Source organism: Micropterus dolomieu, linkage group LG06, assembly GCF_021292245.1.
Source record: "Micropterus dolomieu isolate WLL.071019.BEF.003 ecotype Adirondacks linkage group LG06, ASM2129224v1, whole genome shotgun sequence".
Classification (NCBI taxonomy): Eukaryota; Metazoa; Chordata; class Actinopteri; order Centrarchiformes; family Centrarchidae; genus Micropterus; species Micropterus dolomieu.
The window spans coordinates 8266029-8290926 of NC_060155.1; the positions used below are offsets into that span (position 1 = coordinate 8266029).

A 24898-nucleotide genomic window follows, 5' to 3' on the forward strand; every position below is an offset into this window, starting at 1 on the left:
GGTAAATGCAATAACACACACAGTGCAACTCTTATGCACAGCAGCCAGACAGCTGGCTCCTCATTCAGCTCCTAGCTAATTGTAGCACAGCTCACAAAACAAGCTCAATGACAACAACAATGAATGTTTTACATTAAAAGACATATAATTCACATAGTGATTTAGTTACTTCATGTCCAAGTTTAAATTCCTAAAACACCAACAGCAACAACCAATTGGGGCGAGTGAGGTTTAGAGCTGCAGTACAAAATATTCCTGTAACCTTCAATGCTGGAAGGAGAAACAATAATAGCTGAGGAGGCATGTAAGAAAGATATGTTTTCTCACTGTAAAACTGTGACAACTCATTGCAGTGCCATCGCTGTGTCTAACGTGATAGCTCCACTAACCATAAAAGGTCTAAGAATTTTGTTTTAACTTAGGTGACAACGTGATGAGAGGCAGCCGTACAGGATCATTACGGTTAAAGTGGTGGATTGTTGTGAACATTTCATACTAACTTCACATACTGTGATTTGACCATTTCTCCAAAGATATGTTCTCTCACTTCCCTGTTCATTTCTTGTTTTTAAAAAGCACAGCCACTACTGTAAATGATAAGCCTTCCTTAAGAGTCCAAAAACAAATGCACATGTGCATCACCACAATGTGTCTCTCTGAGAATACACAACAAACTGGAATGTCTGATCTCTGCACAGCTAAACAATAGTTATCTACATGTACAACAAGTGGAGTCTGGCGCAGTATTGTCATGACCGAACTGAACGTCTGAGACATTGCTCATCTTGGCCCGTCTGGCCAGTGGGTGGTGACTGGGCGCCTGTAATGCAGTAAACAGATTGGAAATAAAGGGTTACATACTAGCTTCTCTCCACAGGAAATATCAATGCTCGCTGGAGCTTTAAGTTATGAATATTTCTTTTAGTTAGATGTTTTAGTTCTATTTATGACTTCTGCAGATATGAATCAGGAAAATTTCATCTCTAAAGCATGTTTCAATGTGCTTTACTAAGTCTAGCTAAAAGAAATGAAATCATATACTGTGGTGCACAAACAAAAGACTAGGAAAGAAAACAAAAGTACAAGGCACAAGGAAGCATATACTAACAGGTCTATGGAGCCAAACCGGCAGAGTCGAGTGTACTTAACTGTATTTGTCCCCCTTTGAAGATAAAGAACCTTGTTTAGAAAAAAGTTGATGAACATAATCCCTAAAGAAGCAAGGTGGCTTTTGGCTTTAAAGCTGCATCAAGTGATTTTGGAGCACCAGTGGCTTAAAAACAAACTCTTTTGCCTTTTTAATTGTCATCGTAAGTAAGTCAAAGGTGTAACTAATAAAATTAATTAAGGGTCCATCGCATTTAGGTCTCCCACTAATAGTCTACACAGGAGGCGTCCATCTCATGTGCATCCAATGGAATACATACACTTCTATTTTAATCAGTCTGTAACAGATCACGCTGCTGCTGCTCTGCTAATGTACTGTGCTTGCTCCACAGGCTGTGTAGATGTTGTGTAAGGCACAACACCATGGCAAAGGAATATGCACATCTAAATAGAACAAATGAATACGTCTGTAGTGAAAAGAAAAAAAAAAAGGAATATGAGCATTTTGCCTTTCGGGTTTGTATGGCACATCGAGCAAACACAGAACAACATCCCCTGGAATTTTTTTTTGTCCAACTGTAAAATGTAAGTCTAATATTCACCAGTGCGTAAGGCTTTGTTTCGCGAGAAAAGTATTTGGCTCTGTGCCTACTGTCTCATTTTCTTCACAGACCACTTGTTTACTTCAGCTCTAGTCCATTTTGCTGGTGTGCAGTTGACTTGTTTGACCTCTTGGGCTGGGACGCTGTCGCTCACAGTTTTATACTCAGTGGCATTGTTTTGGTGTTGTCAGTCTGGAGCACAAACACAATGAGTTAATAGCAGATGAAAGGTGCAACAAGCTATGAAATGTTTTCAGTGGCATCGGCCATACTAGAATAGCTTTACAAACAAACAGGACCATTAGTTCTATAAAGCAAAGGCAATATGTAATGAAGGCTGACATCACTGTTTCAAAATCACAATATATTCCAGGAAAAGTAATTACGTAGATTGGGAAAGTACACATATCCACTTAGCATTTCTGTGAGCAGAACCATTGGAATATGACAGTCAAAGCAGAAAAATATTAAAGCATACTTCATTTCTATTTTAAATTATTTTGATTAATGCATAAAATATAAAAAACAGGCAAGCCTTCCTCAGTGGAAGTGAGTACTGCTGACCGGTTTTCCGGTTTTGCTGTCTGATGCAAGTCAAAGAAGGTACTGAACTTTGCTATCATGTGTTTTGAGTTATAATCTTTTTTTCCTTTTTAGTCAATGTAATATGCTGTCATCCTTCTTCTTAGGAAAGCTTCTCCACTGCACAGGAAGTGATGTGTTTATCTCACAGTTTCACCCACTGTGTTTGATTGAAAAATGATCTTTTGGAAGTTTAGCTTAAATGGAAAAACCCTTAAGTCTAACAGATAACCGACACTTAAGGAAATACTTGCAGTAAAATATTATAGAATCATTGGGCCCAAACCTCTATACAGACATCTGACATGTTTCCACTGTCTCACCCTCTGTATGTATAATGACTTGCGGATAAGTGTGAGCGCTGATCTATGACTCCTCAGACCCTCCAGAGCAGCCCTTGGTCAGCAGAATGATTAATACCACACAAGACAGACAACATGTGATCTCTGGACTCTACTTAGCTTATGTGGCTGCTTAACTCCTCACTTTTTTTTGCTGTGTACAGACACTTACTTCCTGTACAGCTCATCTGTTCCTTAGCCTAACCTTGAACTCAGTTTACCTTGAATCAAATATTTTCTCTCACAATTTTTTTTTCACAAGTATTAGCATAATTGGGGAACACATGTTTTCAGTGACGCACAAAATATACTGCTTCTGCCTCTGAAACTTTACACAAGAATGGAATTACATTATAGTGACCTCCTTCTTACACAATGATTTGGCACTCAGTGATTATAGTTTAATTCAACTTAAGTACATGAAACACATTCATTTTAAATCAGTAGTTTATTTAAAGGTCATTCTGCAAGGCCATGTTTAGGAGAAAAACACATTTGCCTCAATTTCTAATCAGGAACTCCAGGTGTGTATGAATGTGTGTATATACTAAATCAGTAACCTTATGAGCCTCATTACAGCAATCCAATTTCCAGTGCTGCGATCAGAACAAGCAAGCTGGCACTTCATCAATACATAATTATATTGAAGCATGTCCCTTACAATACATGGCAAATCACCCATGTGATCCAATTAAAAAAAAACAAGTCCAGGCCAGCATTCCCTGCCATCCCCGGGGTCTGGGGGAAAATAATTGCTGGTCTAAAAAGGATCTCTGCCCAAACACAAAATCACATTTCCATTTTGTTTTCAGGATTTCGCACACATGGACACCATAATCAGTGACTTTACAAGGCCCTCGCTACATTAGATGCCACATACTGCATTTGTGGCCATCTATGTTGCCCTGACATAAAGTCATTTCTAATTAGAGCAATCTCAGGTTTCAATCTAAAAAAAAGTTCCATTGTCCAATTTATGAATCCATTACTGAGAATTGAGACTTTATGGCTTTCACATTAATTGCTGATTCAAATTACACTTTGAACTAAAGTCAGTGAAGTGAATTGGCACCAACTCTGCTTTCTTGGGTTTTTCAACCCCTAACTAACCAAAGCCACTGTCCCCTGCTGTCCATCTCTACTCAGCTTTAAAAGCCTTCACTCCCAAAGGGGCTGCAGGTCAGCAAGCATACACGCAAAATTACAGTCTGATTTTGACACCTCAAACAGGGCCAAAGCTCCCAAATCAACCCGCTATTTTGAGCACAACCTCATCAAACTACACCTGAAAATAAGTTAGCCAAGGGTACATGCTGCACATTGACAGGGGATTATTTCTAAAATGGTGATGAGCAGTCCCTTCTTGTTTTTTGCATGTAGGAAGTACATCTTATCTTGTAGAATCATAAATGTGGTCTGGATTTGTAACCTTTGGAAAGCCGCAGGCCAATGATTGTGCCCGTCAAGTGATTGCGGACGAGGCATTTTTAGAGAAAGGGAGGGGCGGCACATGTGCAACGTGTGGTTGGGGTGGGGTGGGGTGGGCGGCAGCAGCAGTTTTAGAATCACTCTTCCCTTTTAGAGCTTTCTATGGACATCAGTATTTCAGCTTCAGCTAGTGTTTGAGGCAATAACATCACTTAATAATTCATTATGGCAACATAGACCAAGATGTTGGATTATCTTTCTTTTATTTTTGTAGTTTATTATTTGGGGCTTTCTGCCTTTATTTGATTGATTTGAAAATATGGGAGAGAGAGGGGATGACATGCAGCAAAGGGTCATGGGCCGGACTTAAACCCGGGCGCTGCCTTGTACACGGTGCGCACGCTCTACCAATTGAGCTAACGGGTGCCCAGGAATATGTTCAATCAGGCTTTTTTAATGAATTTTGTTTTTGTTACATGCAGTTGTCATCAGATTTTTAATTTGATTTGTAAACCTAAAATAATCACTTAAGAGTATACAGCCATGCTATCTTCACTGAGGTTGTACTTAGGTAAAGTGGTGCTTTGCGGTAAATGCTTACATCAGCATATAAACATGCTCTCAGTGATAAGTGAACTGATGTTAAGCAGGTATTAAGTTTACCATATTTACGATCTTAGTATAGCATGTTTGCATGATCCATATTTACACTAAACACAAAGTACAGCTGAGGCTGATTGGAATGTAATCAGTTTTGCAGGTATACCAAAGGTATTGGACAAATTAAACTTAACTAGAGGAAAAGTCAAGGGATCACAGGTGTTACTCATGCCCCTTGTTAATAGTTGTTGAGATTTCCAGAGCATTTCTGGACCAAAGTGGTGGATTGACCGATCAACCGACACCACTGTCCCTAAAGTGCAATGTCACTCATACAATCCTTAAATTCACTGTATGCAAACTAGAGCCATAAATTGGCCATCAGCTGAAATAAGCTTATTGCAGATATATCCCGCTCAGTATGCATATTGGTCACAATAAAACAACAACAGCAATCTAAGGGAGTCATATCAAGATTGCTTTTTATGTTTAAAATAAACAAACGGCGGAGAAATCATTAGCTAATCTGAAAAAAGTCTGGACAAAAGGAATGTTCATAGCAGTATAGCAAACTGGTACCACTGCAAGAGAGCTTTCGGCAGGAAACAAAAATTCGCTCACAATAGCACATTTGAGGACTTCTAAGAGAGTCCAGTTTGAGTCTAACCCCCAGTCTCCACTATAAATACCCTGTGACCGTCAAGGTTCCATCCCAGAAGTTGTAGCTTTATAAGGCAAAGACAGCCACATACTGCTCCTCAAGTGATCAGGCAACACTGGGAGATAACAACGCTCCCAATAAGCTTATCTCGCCACTCAACAAGATTGAGTCATACATGTTATCTCTTCCAGCCCCCAAAGGAGTTTAGCTCACTTCAACCCTCTGTACACCTGAGGGCAAAAAAATCGGGAGTTCATGGTTATTAATCAGTTATTTGTAAATCAACTAGTGGTTTTAGCTTTAATTCTCTCCATTTAATTTATCTAAATAATTTAGTTCCAGCCATTTGGATGCAAACATGGCATCTTGGGAAAAGAGAGGCTTTACGTGGGTTGAATGATAATATATTATTGTACTATTGATTTTACAGCTTAAACAATTAAGCCTTTAACCAATTATTCAATTGAGATAAAATTAATTCACGTTTTTGATAAATTTTGAAAAAGTTTCAGTGTTTCAGTTTCTCAAATGTGACTATATTAGGCTTTTGTTTATCATACATGAAAATAGGCTATTGTGGGTCGGCTGGGGTTTGGGGAAATTGTGATGGCAACATTTTTCAGGTTGTTGACATTTTATATAACAAACAAATTGAGAAAATTAATGTCACATTAATCGATAAAAAAATAATTGTTAGTTGCAGCCGGGAATTGGTTTGAGTTACAAAAAGTCAGTTTTTGTTCCACAGGGATAATGGACCCACCGTCTTGATCATACATTATGAGCACAGTGGGAAGGAAGGTTGTGGGTGGAATTTAATAACTCAAAACTTGGCTCAGCCTTTTTATTCAAAAGACTGTCTGCAGAAATTACTTCACTCCAACCTTTGCATGTCTTATCACTAAACTGTGATAATGGCAGACTATTTCTTGTAACCTTTGACCCCTATTTCGGGCTCACACACACACACTACCCTTCCATACACTTTTGTCAAACACAGCACAATGAGTCATAACATCAAAGAGCATCAGGTGAAATAATCTTCTCCTCCTCCAGTACAATGCCAGCGCTATTGATCACAAACTGGACTGACAGTAGTATTGATTAAAATTCCTAAGATGAGTCAGAGATAGTCTTCATCACATCAAAACTTCTATTGAGCCACAAAAAGAAGATTTAATCTTGTTATGTCATCCTGTATGAAGTGCAGCCGTGCCTAAAATACAGTAAGGAGTGAAAAAACATTCAAAAGGGAATATCTATGGGGAATGCATTCTGAGCAAAGGTTATTGAGGTCACAAGGTGTTCTCTACTAAAGGTCACCAAAATCGGCCTTTCAATTATAATGCCTAAACAACATCTTCAGGCATTATGTGTGATGAAATATACAGTTTTGGTACATATGCCACATTCCAGTCAAAATTTGGAAATTCCCCTCTGCTTGCCCATAATTACAACCTTCCTGCGTTCCAGTGGCCCGGCTTGGAAAAACCAGGCAAGAAAGATGGTCACCCACAAAATTTAAATACTCTTTCCCATGATACCAGCTGCTTTCGTGTAATTTATAGCTTATATGATGGTGTTTACCAGCTAATCTGTAAGGGCAACTTTCCATTTTGAATTTACAGTCATGTGATTATGACAAACATTGTAACATTTCCATTGTATGCTGCCAGCTAACATGCTGTCCTGGAAACCTCGTTTGGAAATGACGCCTGCGTTTCCTAAGTGGAAGTCCACCTTAAAAGGTAGTGAAAATTTTTCCCTCCCAACAGTTCCTTGCCATGAATGGCAGGATCTTACATGAATGCCCCTTTTTTTGGTACCAAAGTCGGAACAGTTTTGGTTGTTTCACTAGTGAGCTTTCTCCGTGTTCTTCTCACCAGTTTAAAGTAGGTGCGACTTTGTATTATAAAGTGATGTCACATACTTCCATGCACCAATCAGGATTTATCAACAGTTAAATCACAACCTCATGATAGACGACGGGTTGTTTGGTCAATGTCAATCAAAGCGGATCAACCTGTGCCCACACAGTCTATAATAACACCTAAACTTTTTTAGTCATGAATATTGAAAGCGACTATAATCGATATTATCATAATGACAACGTATCAAGACAATGTGAAAACAATATGAAAAGGGTCGCTCGTAGTGATGAACCTACAGAGAATTATCACCTAAATCTGCAGCTCCCATTTGCTTTAAGGAGTTTTAGCTTTAACTTTGTTTCAGCTCATTGTTTTGCTGCCCAGATCGCAACTTTACAGTTTTGGTTCACACTCACTGCTCAGGCAGGTGTTTTCAGAGAGACGATCTAAAAAAAAAAAACGCTGTACACCACTTGCTCGGCACCAAACGGCAGACAGACACAGTTAGCAACTAGAATGTGAACATAGTGGAGCATTTAGCTGCTAAAGAGCCAGATATTTCCCAACCCCAATGTTGGTAGAGACCAAAAACCCAGCTAAAACAGAGTGAATGTTAAACTTACATTCATCAGGTGGACACAAGTACGACTCCAAATGAATGATAATGTTGCACTGTATCTGCTGGATGTGTAAATAAGCAACTGTTTTGCTAACAAGTTCAAAGGTATTGCAGATTTAAGGTTTGAAGTCAAGTTTTCAGGGGCTTCAAGGGGCTGTCCACTTGTCAGTTGCATTGCTGTTATATCTCTAGAACAGATCTTATGAGCTTTTGCTTCGGGCTTTGTGAGTAAGTTTCGACTATATTGAAGTATAACATCAAAGAGCAATTAAACGCTTTTCTTCTTGGGATTCCACTGGCTTTGGACCCAGCTCAGATATAGATGGTTGAGGATTATTTATGTTCAGTATGCAAGAGAAAAAAACACTATAGCCCTTGCCTATATGGCATCACATACAGCAAGTACTTTTTCCATACTTGGGTCTCTTACAGACACGTAACTGTTATGGAGCAAAAGTACCAGCAATCATCCATTCATGAACTCCTTCCAGAGAAAAACGTGCAGGGCTGTACACACCACTACCACCAGCCAATGAACATGACAGTCCCATGGACTTTGTCCAGCCTTATCTCCCTGGTCCTGTACGTTCACCTTCATCATTCAACTTTATAAACCTGTTTAAACTACGGAAGCGTAAGAATAACCATGTGGCACTATAAAAAGCAATGGTCCATCTTAAAAGTACATGTCTTAGAACACTAAATATCTATTCAGAATTAATCACAGACATATGGACATTACAGATTTACAAAAATGAGTTTAAAAAGTTTAAGCACCTCTTTTACTCTATACAGTCCATGAAAGAGTTCTTTCTTTTTTGATTCATGCACATTTCTATTTTGGGGAGATCATAAGTGGAAGTGCACACTGTGAGGACTTCCCATTTCCGAACTGTCTGTCAGTGCCCAGAAAACTTTTGATCAGGTGTGCGAGTATGTGCGTGTGGGTCAAGGAGAACCAGATGCATTTGCTCAGCAGTAAGAAAAATGCTGATACAGAAGGCATAGACATGTCATCATGATGGAACACAACCAGCATGTTGAAAGACCAAATGTCATAGAGAAATTTGAATAGTCAAGGGATTTCTATTGTATTGTATTTTTTTAACACCAGAAAAGCCAAGCATGTAGTGATTTTCGCTTTTAAACAACTGGTACACCAACTTTTTGTACAACCCTGTATTGCTATATTTGCTATATTTAAAGAATGAGGTAATGCCACATTTGTGATCCCTCTAGTAGCCCTTAACATGACACTGTGGCCCTACAGCCTTAATTACAGCTCAAGCTAAAACTGATGTCTCTTTAACTATATCCAGTCTGACGACTGTCTGTACTACACACCTCTTTATCTGGTGTGTGTGTGTGTATATATTATATTTATATGTCTCGCTTTTCTGAGTGAACGCTTGTACTCACCATTTCACATTCCAAGTCACCAAGGGAGCAGCAGGTCGCGGTGTGTTTGGAAACCCCGGTGTGTGTGTGAAACAGAAAGACACATGAAAAAGAGAGACAAAAACACAACTGAGTGGATACACGTTGTGTACGTTGATTCTGGAAATGACCTTTCCGACATGTTAACGGCACATAACCGCGCAAATCATGAAGGACTCCAGTTAATTCACTGTTCAGCAAACACAGTGTCATGTAGTGAAGTTCTGCGGGGCTAAACACCGCACACACAAGTGAAACAAACACAACAGAGCACTTTACCTGACTCTTATGGGAAGAAACAAACTCCCAAAACACAAGCCGAGACCAGCGTGCTGTACCGGCGACCAGGAATCCCGACGTGGGGCTCGGTGAAAAGGACCGGGACACCTGTGAGAGAGTCCTTTGGCGAACCCTCCCGGAGACGGACTCTGCTAACCCCGCCCCTCCCGCCTCAAAAACGGCCCCACAGAACTCCTAAACAGGCACGCCCACGATGACGACTCACCCAGCATAGTCCCACTGCCACCTGGTGGTAGCCTGCAGAAGGACGGGTGCGTTGGATCATAACCTCTGTCACATGACCACTAGGTGGCGTTGTAAAGCTGAGTTGTTACAATGCTTTATGACAAGTCAGCAAAGATTACTCTTATAAGCAAAAAAAGCTAAAAGTTTTAGTAAGAGTAAAAGTACTCATTATTGTATAGTTTTTATTGATGTATAAACTGCATTCTGACTATAGGTGGAGCTAATTTGAACTATTTCATATACCATTGGTTAGTTTCATTCTGTTACAATCCCCCATTGTTAAGATTATCATATACACTCAGTTGCTAATTTATTAGTTACACCGCGCTAAAACGAATGCAGGCTATCACAGCAGTCCTGCAACAAATTCTGCCTTCATGAAAGTTATAATCAGGTTTTGTTGAAACTGTTTTGGAGTGTTGATTCAACTGTATGGTAATCTTGGAGGCTACATCATGAAGGGAGGATTTGTTGCATGCCTGCTGTGTTAGAATGCATTAGTTTTAGCTAGGTGTACCTAATTGGCAACTGAGTGTTTTTGTATGTAAACCCTTAACCTGCAAAGTAACTATGACTGTCAAATGAATGTAGTGAAGCAAATAGTACAATATTTCCACTGAAATGGATTGGGGAGAAGTATTAAATGGCAAGGTAATGGTAAGGTTAAAATTGCACCTACATACACTACGTGAATAAACCTACATCTTACTTTATACCACTCAACGCTTTGTGTAAAGTATTTGCATGACAATAAGCACAAATGTGGTATCATATACAGAAGAAGCACATATAAACAGGTGACAAACTGAAGTGAAAAATTTAAATAAATATGTGCAGAAACATAATGAATGTACATTTTTCCATATAGGGCAAAAGGGTATAAAAATTATCATACGCTATGTGTTTCGCAGTCACCAGATCTCAACCCAATTGAATACCTAAGGGAGATTCTGGAGCGATTTACAGTGTTTTGTTTTTTCTTTTAATTTGTCGCCTATCTGAATCAGCAGATACGCCTCTGTTAATTTCTCTTTATTTAATAGTGAAGCCAGCGATTGAAAAGACCTGATCACTTATAGGTTACTCGTCTCAGTTCAATTAGCACAGATAATGTAATGTCAATACCACAGCAGTCTTTCCTAGAAATAAGAACTGCTGCTAAGGTGCAGGGAAACAAAATCTATACCATCTGTAGGATTGCCACACATGTAATCACTCAGAGTCCAACAGTTTTTCATCTTTTTAATTTAATTTAATGCTATTTATGTGCTGTATTTGGAGCAAACAAACAATTTTGCATTCGTTGCATATAATCTAATATCACACATTGACACCTATTAGACAAACAGGAGGTGTTACAGTCAAGTTTATTCAACCATGAATGTTTCATATAAACAAGTGTGCACAGAGGGAAGGCCTTGTCCTCAAGGTTCCGATCCTAAACCAAACGTCTACCTGAGATTCAATTCAATTTACCTTTTCACATGGTATTCACAGAACAATGTTGAGAAACAGACCTAGACTATTTAATTTTCTGTGGCATATGTTAATGCTACAGTACAACATGTCAGACAGTAGTTCTCAGTGACAGTTTTGGCAAGTCTACAAGCTACAATGTTTGCCCTACTGTTATACAAAAGAAAAGAGAAAACTCGTCAGATCAGATTTTCGTTGTTTGTTTTCTTTTTTTCTTTTTTTTTTTTTTTACAAATCTTTACTAAATCTTCTTACAAGTCTTTAGTATTGCTCTTGCTACATTGAAAAAATAGAAAAATTACATCTGAATATTGAGCTGTGGATGTGTTATTTATAAAGAGCCTTGCTCCTGAGTGTTCATGGCTATGTTTCAATAGTCCTTAGCTGCTTACTCTCCATATTTCTTTTCGTCTGTAATGGCCAGCTTCGCATCAGCAATCAGAAAAGAAGGTTCGAAGCAAAAAACAAGACATCAAAGAGTTTTCAGAGGCTCATCAGCAAAAGAACATACATTGTCTAGGATTCTGCAGACGTGCTGGGTGTCACCAGATCGTCCTCTCCCTGAGCTTCTTCATGCTCTGCTGCTGCTGCAGCTGCGTCCGTTGCTACGTCCTGTTCGGTGGGCACTAAAGAAGTGTCTGTGTCGGGGGCTTCGAAGGACTCGCCCCCCAGGTCTGTCAGTTTGATGTAGCCCTTACTGTTGGAGCGCTCCAGGCGAGGGCAGCTGAAGCGCCTGGCTCTGTCGCCTTGACGACACACAGACACAGACAGGCTGCAGCGGCGTGCAGACCTGGGCTGATCTGTGAGGGAGTTGAGCGACAGTCGTGACCCCATCGCCCTGGCAACAGGTGATGGAGGAGACAGCTGGCTCCACTGTGGTTGAGGTTGAGTCTGCTGCACCTCCTGTTGGTCAGCCGTGTCTGTGGTTATTTCCTCATGGCTCCGATGGGTCGGTGAATCCGCCGTCGGGGTGTCCTTCTCCTTGGCATCCGCCTCGTCAGCCTGGCTGCTGCTGGCTTGTCCTTGCTCACTAATGGTCTCAGCAGCGGCCTCAATAACGACCCCTTCCTCTGAGCGTCCCTCTGCCTCCGCTCTCTCAGACTCCTCCACCTCACAGTTGTTCAGTTTGATCACGGGGAGGGTGAAAGCATTCACAGAGGAGGTGACGATAGAGGTGGTCTCCCACTGTCGGGGCTGTGGGGCCTGCTCACTGCTATTGCTGTAGTCTTTGTAGATGCTGTAGACAGTGTCCGTGAAGGTCTGGACATCTCTGGACAAGCTACGAGGCCTACTGGCCAAAGACTGGCGTCTGAAGACCTCATCTGTGCGTAACTCGCCCTGGAGACCGAGTCCAGTGGAAGGCCAGGAGCTGCGAGTAAGTGTCCCGCTCGCAGGGAACGATCCCGATGGACCCTCAGCATTTCTCGACTGAGTGTAGTTCACCAAACCATTTAGAGGAGAGTACTCCTTTGACCGTATGCTGTGTAGATCTATAACTGTGGAGTAAATGTCTCTAAGGTTGATGATTTTGGTTTTCTTGTCTCGGTTTTCATGGAGGACTGCATTGGCGCAGATGAAGAGGAAAATGCCGATTCCCATCACCAGCGGTCCAAAGACTTTCAGATTGTCTGAGTACAGGTAATTATCCAGGAAGTCACACAGGAAGCCACATTTGCGGGACGGGTCGGAGGTGGTGCTGTTAGAATGGCTCTGATTGAATACATTTGTCTGGCCGGAGGGAGGTTTAGCACGGGTCAAGTTCGAGAACACAGGCGGACTTTTGGAGTAGCTCATCCTGTTGGTGTGGTATGCTCCAGTTCTGCGGCGCTCCTGGTACTCCTGCTGGTTCTGGCTGGGCCAGTAGCCCAGTACAGCCATGGAAATCCCCACCATGAGAACTATAACTCCAACACCAGCCACCAAACCGGCCGGGGAGAACAGATTTAGCTTCCCCTTCACCACCACCACATCGTTCTTCTTCTTTTTCTTGGATTTCCGCTTCCTTTTGTTTTCTGCCCGGTTTTTAGAGCGGAGGGAATCCTGGCGCCTGTTCATGCGCAGCAGGCCACCTGTTGCTATCATGGTGGGGACTGGACAGCAGGCTTGTCACTTAAGCTGGCAGGACACAAAATAGAAAACAGAGCATTAGGTTAATGATATACATGATAAGCAGAAGGTTTAGAAACAGCTACATAGTAAATATGGTAATTGGTAACACCTGTAATCCAGATATATTAGGCTATACATACAAAGCTGGATTATTAACCTCACAACATAGGCAACAAAGTCCCCACGAATGCCCCAGGTTGCACAAGAATGCAGGTTTACTCTGTGACTGCATGACAGTCACTGTATTGTATTCTGATTAATGCCACACTTGTTTGGCGATATACACCACTAAAACACAATATAAACCGAAATGGTAAGGGTCTTAAGGTGTAAACATCTAGTTATGATACCTTTAAAGGCCCTGAAATCTATTTCTAAGTCAGCTACTTACTATGAGTAATGGGTCCAACATGAGCACACATAGTTCTACCAAAGTAGGAACAGTTTTGGTTATTTCACATGAGAAATTATTTATGTATTTCTTTTTTCTCTCTCTCTCTGTGCTCTTCTTACTGAATTGAGGTGGGGAAAAACATGATGTCACGTACATCCGGGCACCAGTCAGAATTTAGTAACAAAATCTGCTGACAGTTAGTGGGTTGTTTGTCAATCAAATGTGATGGAACAACACCCACATGCTGGGTTTTTGAGTGATAAACTCTAAACACCTGAAGATGTTTGGGTTTTGTTTTTAACTTTGAAACTATGTTTTACAAAACTTTTTAGTCATGAATATCTAATGTTATAGAGAAATACTTAACGCCAAGTTTTCAGGGGCTTTAATATTCCAGCGTAGGAGAGTCATTTCTGGGGCAAAATTGGTTGCATGGAAAGAGGAGGGGGCCCACAGCTCACTTTTGAACCAAAGGCAGATGCAATATTAGTCATCAGATGGTCACTAAAGATAACATCAATCTGCTGCTGCTGGATCTATAAATACAATGATGTAAGTCAAACAGAGACAAATACCCAAGTTGACAGTTGAGTACAAGGAGTGCTATTTATCTATGTTCAGCTGTGCCGGTGCGATATCAGCCTATGAAAATGTAATGTGTCCAGACAGGAGGCCAGCAGGCATGTTCTCTCCACCTCACTCTCGCTTCCTTACTCTCTTTCTCTTCCTGCCTCTCCTTTCTTTGCACCATTCTCTCCTACCAACACTCCCTCCTGCTTTCCAACCAAATCCATTTCACCATCAACCGACGCAGCTGTGCTCCAAGATGACAGCACCCTTCACATTTACAGCCCAGCACAAAGGCAAATATGAGCCAGTTGTTTGCACGCCAACATAGTCTTTGCCACATAAGATCTTTGCATTTGTGTTTGGTTTTCTGATAATGCAGCATGATAGCAAGAGCAGTGGTCCAAAAGGCAATGAAGCCAACACTTATGATTACAGATGTCTGCTGATGAGCTTCAACCACATGTGGGGAATAATAATCTGAGGATATGGCTGATTACTTACACAATCTCTAGCACTCCCTCATTGATTGTGCTGGTAAGCTTGGTATTTGATTTGACAAATCACGCCTAATTGTGTATGACATAGTGCTAAGGTTCACGAATCACCTATTATTCCACAAATTCCTTTCAGAGCAGCAGTTAATAAGACGTTTTCAAAGGTTGCTCTGGGTGCTGCTCTCACAGCCAAACGGTCAAAATAATGACGATGAAGGCCCTTAATATCCCTTCATGAAGTTATTACAGACAGTTCCCACGGAAAGTAGAACACAGAACTCCGCACCTGAGCTTCGGCAAACAACACACCGGTACTCAGCTGCTGTTTATAGCGGCTTTCTCAGTATATCACATCCAATAACCACTCAAATGCCTCCCGGGCGAGAGCAAGTCAGCCCGCACTAAAACTGATAAAGCGTGGGCGGACCGCTCTCTATGTTTGGAAAGAGAAGGGCAGCGGTAACGTGGACCAGAAGTGGGTGTGGACAAGTCGGGATTGTTACTCTGTCTGCGGTGCTGAACGGGAAGCTGCCAGCTCTTCGGTTCGCCTCCCCAAAAAACTGCCCGTCTGGCAGGATGGAGAGGAGGCCCGGCTTTGACGCTCAGTACATCCGAGCTGCGGGGGCGCATATTTTCGCGCAATGTTGCATGAGTAATCGACTGTTGACATTACGGCGCATCTGTTTCCCTTCTGTTGGAAAAGCCCGTGAAGCAAATATGAGCTGCTGTGGAGTTGGAGGTGCCCTGAAAATATCCAGAGCCACAGCGACGCATCTCACTCCAGCACAAAGCCTAACACTGTAATTTTGGGCTCGCAAGGTGCAGACAGATGACAAACATCCACACCTCTTCTACGGCCTGACGAAGCCCATGCTTTCATAACTAAAACTACAACCCAGAGCGGTGTGGTAATTATACCTTTATTTAAACGCATGATACCAGTACCTGATTTGTCTGACTAACTTATAAGAAATCGGCATTTAATGCAAACCTGACAGGTGTAAAAAGTTTAACTGGATATATAGATTCGCCTTTAAAATATTTCTATTTTCTCATTCCACTACCTTTTTTCTCTTTGTGTCTCTCACATATTTGACAGATGATCATCAAATATTAAAAGCAAACCGAATTATCTCCATCAAATTGCAGCAAAATCGTAATTTTCATCTCACGGATAAAAGTAAACGGACTGGAGTGCGTATTCCTCCAAGTCCAACGCCTTCCTGACATCAAAACTCTTGTCCGTCGATTTATTCGAGGTCAAAAATACCCTACTAAATCTATCGGCCACACGTTAGAAATACTTCCTAAACCCTGCTCCACCTCGATGCAGTCTATTAGGAGTCAATGTGGGATCAGACGCGACAGTTAAACACAAAAGAAGCATGGGTGTTCACCTGGTGCTGATGTGGAAATAAAAAAATCGTATAAAAAAAACAACTAGGCTCTTACCAGAAATCGTGGCTTGACAATCAAGCATCTTCAAAGGTGCACTCCTCGTTCAGCTGTGCATGTCGTGGTGCGCCACTATCGTGCCAAGGCTGGAAGAGTGGTTTCCAGTTGAACGCAGACTCACAATAGACCGGCAGGGGCGGGCCAACTGCGTTTCCATTGGTGGTGATTATTGGGCAACGTGAAAAAAAGAGGGCTGCCCAGGACATTTATCATACTGTCTTGTACTCCTACCGCTTCTGCACATTTTTCTCCTCCAAATTTTTCCCCCCACGTCTGGACACAACAACCACTAACCTGCTGAAATAAACTTGATCGTCTATTATGCAGATGACAGTTTTTGCAGTCTATGATTTTTGCACAATGGCCTGGACAGCAATAACAAAAGGAACACACAGGCTACTAATATGCATGTGGTATACCTCTGATACATACAATGGATGAATTAATTACAGTGTTATAGGTTTCAAACTGCACATACAGCATAGGTGAGAACAGAAACAGGCACATTTAAATCCACCAGTCATCATTTCTTACATCATGTGCCTTCCCCCCCCCCTACCTTTCTGCCCAGGGTTACATTGCCTGCTGTGTCACCATATTTAACAAGTTTTTAGTGATGTGAGACTGGAGACAGAGGCAGCAGCTATGCACTGGGAAGGGTTTAGGGGTGGGGGGTGGGGGGTGGGGGCACGAATAGTGCTGATGCTCCAGAGAGCTGACTGCACATTTATGACCCAGAAATGTGTTTTGTTTATGGCGTAAACTAGCAAAAGGAATGGAGAAAACTCCAGTGTGTGCATTCCGCAGTGGGAGTCAAAGTATGCACAATACATGGGAAATAATCCAGGGGTTTTAGAGAGCTGTCTTTAATCCATGGTGTTAACGGGTGGGAGGTCTGAAGGTTTGGAAGTTTGGAGCAGCTCTAAGCTTGTGCAATATAGGAAGTTACAGTGACTCACAACAGATGTTTCCGAGCTTCTGACAGGAGCTTATACTGTCTTAAATGTCTGTTGCTGTGAACAAATGCAACAGATATTACAAAATATGTTGTTCCAAGATATCCAACAGAGAATGTCAGCAGTCACTATAATCACTGGGTGAGATTGGTCATTTTAACATTCTGTGGAAATGTAATCCATAATATACTTGACCTCACCAGCCTGTCCAAGTCTCCCCATACCCTTATCTTACTTATTTAAAGTAGCTGAAAAATGTTTACTATATGTTTTTTTTATTTTAGACTTTGGAAATATACATTTGGAAATACACTTTTCAATTTTGGGTGCAGAAACCACACCAGTCAACACCCTCACCCTTATCATCTTCACATCATTCTCCCAGCAGAACATTCAAGAGATTACTTCCCCCCCGACAACTCCTGAATCAAATCCCTAATCAGTTTGAGAAAATGCTTCCAGAATTACAACACGTGGAGCCTGATATATTTTCGACTTCCTCTGTATTTCAGATAGATCTCACTTCTGCCACCCAGAAAACCAGGTCTGGTATTCATTTGAGCTCCCTCAAATGGATCTTTGTTAAGAGTGTCTAGTGTGCCAGAGACTTGCCAGCACCTGTTCTGCGTAATTAATTCAATAGAGAGGAGAAAAATTAATTCATCAGTCTTTTCACAATGTAGGACTATAGAGAAATATTCAGGTTATTGCGACCTCATTGTTATGGGAAAGTAGTTTCCATGACCTACAGGTGAAAGAGTACTAAATTGCAGACTCTTGCAGAAGCTGCAAAAAAATTTACATTATTTCTGCAGATTTTCCAACTTGCCTTGATGACTTTACCCTCGCATACATTCTTATCAAGACGCCCCCAGGTAATTAAACTCACCTAGCGCATGGTGATGAAGCGAGCATTCTCTGTTATAGAAAGAGAAAGAAAGGGAATGTGAGGTAGAGAAAAGAGGGATATCAAAGGAAGAGCGACTAGAGTGATGCTGAGCTTTTGGTTATGTCACACTCTCCCAATACTGTGTCTTTTATCGTTGGGAGGGGCAATCCTATCCATACTGCAGCAGTAATTCAATTTATTCCTCAGTGATCATATCGTGTCTGTCACGGTTATTTAAGTCGCCACTCTCCCACCCTGTCCACCTTGAACAATGTGTCTCCTGTACACAGTTCTATTCAATCCATATGAGATTTGCTCCTATACCATTTTCTGATGCTTATCAAAAAAACAAACAAATCATCACTCACACATACAGGCATCCCAAGAGACGGTGCACAACGGTAGGGCTCACATATACTGTGGTGTCAAAAATAGTTCCAGTGGATCTCCTCCTGAAATCCAACTGGCTTTGTTACTGCTCTGTGTCTGCACAGCCAGAGCACAGAGGAAGACATTCAAGCCGTTACACATTGTCCTCTAGCTTCCTTTACTTCTCAGACACTCTTTCTGTGTACAATATGCTGGTTAACAGTTAAGAGATATATCTGAACCAGCATCAGGAGACTGCAGTAGGTTCATTTCATATCTTAAGCTTGGGCTACACAGGCTAATTGGAAATGTGGAAACTTGGAATATGGGCTCAGCAAGAGATCAAATCCCTCCAGGAGACATGGTCATCATTACCGCCTTGGTTGCTGCAGGAGTCAGAGGGCTTTGCAGTTGGAGAGATAAAAGCCGTGCTCCCTTCTGAGGCCTTAGAAAGGAAGATACAGTTGCTGAGAGCTTTTACAGATTTGAGGGAGACGGGGAGCCATCAATTAAATTGTAAAGAACTGCTCTGGTCTAAGTTGTTTAGGCATGACGAATCTGCCTCTTGTCTGGTTAGACATGCAATCAGTGGCTAAAGGATAAGGATGGCATTATTTTATAATTTCCTTATTGCCAATATTCCGATGAAAAGGACAACAATGCGTTGGTCCGTCTGTCAATACTTAACACAATTTTTACTGGTTATTTTTTTTTTTTATTGGTCCCTACTAAAGCTGTAAATCTTTGAACATAGGTCACAAATAGTAGTAACTGTAGAAAGTTTAGTATGTTCATTTTTACAGAAGGCTGAGTAAATTACTAAAACAGCTGGGCATTTATCGTTTATAGCAAATGTTACTCCAACAGGAATAATTCTTGCATTTATTGGGGACTATTTTCAGCTGCGGACTGACACACATTTGTTGCTCTAGTAAGTATTTACAGCGGCAGAATGGTGTGTGTGGGACTGAAGGGAAAGAATGGGCCGCCTCATAAATCAGAGTTTCCCGCCGTAACCATCATCTGCGCCATTATCAGCTCTGGTACTGTAGGGAGAAGACCTTCCTTTGATGAATGACCTGCAGCTTCTGGTTGTGGCTAATGTGATGCATGACAGCCTAGCGACTGATACAGGTCGTGGAGATATATGGGCATTTCTTGTCCACCCATTTCTATGTTCAGCAGCCATGCGTCTCTGACATCATGTGGAGCACTGGAAATGGAACGAAACACCCAGTTGTAGCAGGCACAGGGACCACTGTAGTTGGGTTACCGAGGAGAAGGGATCAGTGGTGTGTGGACGGATGGGCGGGTGGGAGTGGAGAGCAGCAGGTGAACACTTGCTCCCAGCAGGTAGCCCGTTCCCACTTGTGACCTTTTTTCCTTTCCACTGTATAAATGGCTAATGAATAGGCAAGCAAAGACCTGAACATGAATAGAGTCCAGCATTAGCCCACATATCACCGGCTGGTGACACTAATGGGAATTTGTGGGAAAAATATGGATGTAACATGTTCCTGTAATGGAAGATAGCCCTGGTTAGGGAACTCAAACAACTCTTTTAAGACTGAACTGAGTTGTGCCAAAGTTTGCCCAAAGAAAATGTATAAACTATTTTTTTCTTTTTTCCGCCACCTTCTCAGAAAATGCTTATGCAGAGGATAATAAACAGCAATGAGCAGAGTTCACATTATCTCAAGAAAAGACAGTAATTACAATCCTCCACATCAAAAGCTCTGTTCCTCCTAAACTGCAGGATCATGAATCCTGTAGGCTGAGCAGCTAAATAGAAGCTGTTTTTCCACTGTTTGGCTACATGGCCAATTTTTGCAGTGCAGTGAGGCAGTTGCGCAATCAAGGGCTGATTCTCGGGGCTTGTAAGATGCGAGCTTCATGGGATCACAGTGAGAAAAGCCTTCTTTGATCTTCAATCCTAAATAATATAGGTCATCTCTTCAGGGAGAAAACAACAAAGACGAAATGAGGCGGAAAAAATACCATTCATCCCTCCTCTGTGGAGCAAGAAGCAAACAGTCCCTCTAATGGAAACACAACAAGAAGCCTTACAGACCTATTTTCAAGGTCTTGATCTTTGGCAGCAGTCCATCAGCTTGTGTGGTGACAAGAGCAAAAAAGAAAATTTTTAAAATGTGAAATATTGCATCTGTCACTTCCTTTTCTGCTGCCTGTATGTGGAGCCTGTTCAGACTGCGTATCCATGGCAACCGTTTTATAATGCCTCCCGGAACACCTTAAAAGAGGTTCCTTTTTATCTGGGCTGGAGGGCTGGGACAGAGGCAGTGGAGAATCAAATGAGAGGGCAAAAGTGACAGCTAACGGCGAATGTTTTATCAGCTGCCGTCTTTGTATGTCGCCCCCTCAAAAGGTGTGACTTGCAAAAAGGCAACAGATAGAGGAAACAATGAAAAGAGCTCACCCTGAGAAACCAGAGGAAATGTGATGACATAAGTTGTTGGCAGTTTTTATAGCAGGGCCAAATGTCCAAGAAAACCTCTCTTTGTGGCAGATTTAGACATTCATCTTCTGCAAATGCTGATCCCCACATTAAACATTTACAGCAAATATATAGAAAGATAGCATCACTGCATGTGATTCAGTGAAACATGCTGGCACTGACACTGACTGTACAGGAGCACGCTTCTCCTAGGTCCTAGAGGACGAGTCCAGTCATGTAGAATACAGCAGGCGTGAGCATGATGGGAGGGGGGCATTCAGCCAGCTGGGTCTTCTGCAGGGGTGAGCCAGAGCCCATGCCAGGAGCTGACAGGACCAATCAGGGAAGAGCTCAGGCCTCAACCATGCATGCTAATCAGCCCGTCAGAAGAGTCCGGGTCGAGGGCATCAGCAGGGGTTCATTGCCATGGATACAGCAGCAGTCACACAATATTACCTAAGCAGGTAAACCAAGTGGAAGGATGGTGGTGTCTTGGCATTGGCTGCATGAGGCTCCATGACCTTCAGTTACGTCACCACTTCTAAGAACACTCAAAGGCTGAAAAGGGAAGAAGCAAAAAAGTTGATATTTTTGGTGTTTTTTTGGATGATTAGTAGGTAAGGCATTGTTAGCCTCATTGCATGATTAATGAAGGAACACAACTGAATATTTTGCATTGTTAAAAAAACAAGCTGGGGAGCAAACAAGACCATTGGGTCTGACAAGAAGAATTAAACAAGGACTCGGAGTCTTAAAAACATGTAGGCTATGGCAAAGAAGTCATTCGTCATTTCAGCACAATCCTATAAGTGGATTTTAGGCTAATGTGGCCAGTTTGTCTTTTTCACAGCTCCTCTCCTGTTTCTATTTTCAGTTGTGCGACACATATGGTGTTACCTCAACTTTGTGTCAGAGGAATGTGGAGACTAGGTGGTTTGATGGGAGACCAACAAGCAAACTCCCCAGAGCGATCTTTCTTTGGAGAAGCTCTTTAATCATGTTAAAAGGCTCCACTGAGTAAGTGACAAAAAAACATCAGTAAATAATAGATAGATGTGACTGCTGGGATAGGACTTCATTATATTATTTTGACTTTGGAGAGTCGGGTATGCTGTAAATTTGACACCATGGATTGTCTCCAAAATTGATTTTCTTATTCATCCGACTTCTTGCATCAGTGCATATGGTTGCCACATTAGTCACTTATCTTCATCACAACATTTCCAGTTGTGTAGCAACTGCCTGAATGTGTTCCCAATCAGAAGAGCTTCATCTCGGTGGTCGACCTAACACAACCACTTTTGACTGCTTTTATCCAGAGCATCTTTGAGGTCATTCATCTTTTCATATGCTAATGTTTTAATCAACATGTCCCAATGAACTAAGCCTTTGCAGGGCACAGACTCATTTGTGTTATCCGGCAAATTAATCTTTACAGCCGAAAATCCTAGCTGTCCGAGTGTATCCAGAAGATTATAATTTTTCCTCTGCAAACTGAGAATTGAGTAACGAATTGAGTAACATGTCAGTGATGTATTCTGATGAGAAAAATTCATCTTCAACTTCAACTCATAGGTGATATCATTCCACATACTGGATTATTGACCTACATTGAGACCTTTCTTAACCACAAACCATAAATGAAATATAATAAAACAAAAGAACTACAAAGAGTATGATTGCGACCTCTCTTCAACACACTGGCAGCATATTGATTATGTGTTATTCTCATATCCCTAAGGTTCAAAGAGAGGTCAGAGGTCTTATTGTTACACAACCTGTTCTCTCATTGATCTTCTGTATTATAATGTGACATGAAAAGAAAATTATCATTAGGAATAGACACAAAGCAAAACAGAGTTAAGTAATGTTTGATCAAAGAGCAAGAAGGTAAAACTTATGTGGGGCAATTAATTCCAGTGGAGATACAAGGTGCTTCCCAGGGAAGCAAAAAGCATGAAGGGAAATGAATGTTTTCAGTCTGTTTTTAAACAACATTAAACCCACATTAATTTTCTTTTTTTTGTGGTGGCGCAATGTGCTGTGAACACAACACTGACATGTTTAAGCAAACAGTTACCTATTTTAACATCCAACAGATACGAAGCATTAGTATTAGCATTTATTTGGTGTCTTTATGTTTCAGGTCAACTGATGAAGTGCAATATTCACTCTCCCTCTAGCTCTGTTATTGGTCTGCAGGGAAATATCTGGCTCTTTAGCTGCCAATTGCTTAACCAGCTAGTCGCTAACAAGTGTGTCTGTCACCTATTTGGTGCTCGGCCGGTAGCATACAGTTGGTTTATCTGCGCTTTTGCCAGACACAACTGCCTGCTGTATCTGTAAATGATGAGAGTGAACCAAAAAAACCAAAACAACGAGCTGAAAGATGTTGATATGAGAGAGAGAGCTGAGGTGAACTGAGTCGGGTGAATAAATCTCTGGGTTTATCACTACAAGCTACTGCTTTTGTTATTTGATCCATTTTTATTATAAAAATATTGATTAGAGCAGCTTTAATCTAGCACCACATCTATTGAAAACTGGTAAATCTTTGCAGCTAGGACCATAAAAACTATAAATAATGTTGCCAACTTTTGATTTGGCTTGTGGAACCACATTGCCAGAAGGCCAGTGCCAGATGACTTAAGATGCCTGATAAGTTCATACTTGACACGCAGGTCAGGGAGGTGCTGTAGAGGAAGACTATTTGAGGATTTACAAACAAAACCAGTAAAATTTTGTAATAAATGCTGAAACTCATCAGAAGCCAGAGAAGTGTGAAGTTTAATCAAACTTGCTCTGGTATAGGCCCACAGCCTTTCTCTCAGTGAGTAAGGCATTGCAGTAGTCCAAACGACAACTGCTAAACTCAAGTTTTTTTTGCTGTTACACATGACAGGAAGCCTTTTGCTTTAAATACCATATATATTTTAGCCATGCTAGCAGCAAAGCTCTAGGGATGGTGTTGTTAGTCTGTTGGTAGGTCCACCACTTTGGTTCTACCTGAAATATAACAGCTCTTGGATGGATTGCCATGAAATATTGCACAGACGATGTTCCCCAGAGGTAAATTCTAATGACTTTGGTTATCCCCTGCACTTTCACCATGAGGCTGACATTGCAGTGCCACCATGAGGTTAACATTTGTGGTTTTGAGTGAAACATCTCAACAACTATTGGATGAGCTGGAAACAATTGTTGCAGAATTGTAATAACATTGGTGATCCCTTAATCAGATCAAAAAATGTATTTGTTGAAATACCTGCAAAACTAATTACATTCCCATCAGCTGTTAACGCTAAATATTAGCACATTAAACTAAGATGGTGAACATGGTTAACATGACACCTGCCTGATCAGCATATTGTTCCATCTATCCATCCATCGTCAACGGCTTGTCCTGCGTACAGGGTCGTGGGGGGCTGGAGCCAATCCCATCAAGTGAAAGGCGGGGTACATAGATAATTTACGGTCACCAAGCAACCAAGGCTGGGGCGACCGGGGTTTGAACCCACGACCTTCTTGCTGTGAGGCCCCAGCATATTGTTATTAGGAGCATTTTAGCATGCCGATGTAAGCATTTAGCCCAAAGCACTCCTGTTCCTTATTAGCCTCACAGAGCTGCTAACATGGTTCATTCTTGTTTTCAGTGATAAAAGTATTTTTTGTTATGTTGGTGACGTGGATGTGGTGTGTAATCAACAATATCACATGTCTGGCTTTTATGTTACATTTAGTCATTTAGCTGATGCTTTTATCCAAAGCAACTTACAATTGCTACATACTTCAGAGGAACTCTGGAGCAAGTAAGGGTTAAGTGTCTTGTTCAGGGACACATTGGTGGATGTGTCACAGTGGGAATTGAACCCTGGTCTCTCACGCCAAAGGCATGTGTTTTATCTAATGCACCATCGCCACCCCCACGTTAAACCTCAAAGGTAAATTGTGTTTGGCC

The 24898-nt window shown here is 41.5% G+C and overlaps 1 protein-coding gene across 1 annotated transcript; it reads right to left on the reverse strand.

Annotated features, from left to right (window-relative positions):
• Nucleotides 1–11732: 11732 nt before the first annotated feature.
• On the reverse strand, nt 11733–20659 carry LOC123972442 (transmembrane protein 200A). Its single transcript, XM_046051947.1, is given in 2 exon segments — nt 11733–13364; nt 20557–20659. A coding segment is annotated over 1 exon segment (1599 nt). The 5' UTR covers nt 13332–13364; nt 20557–20659.
• Between the last annotated feature and the right edge of the window lie 4239 nt (nt 20660–24898).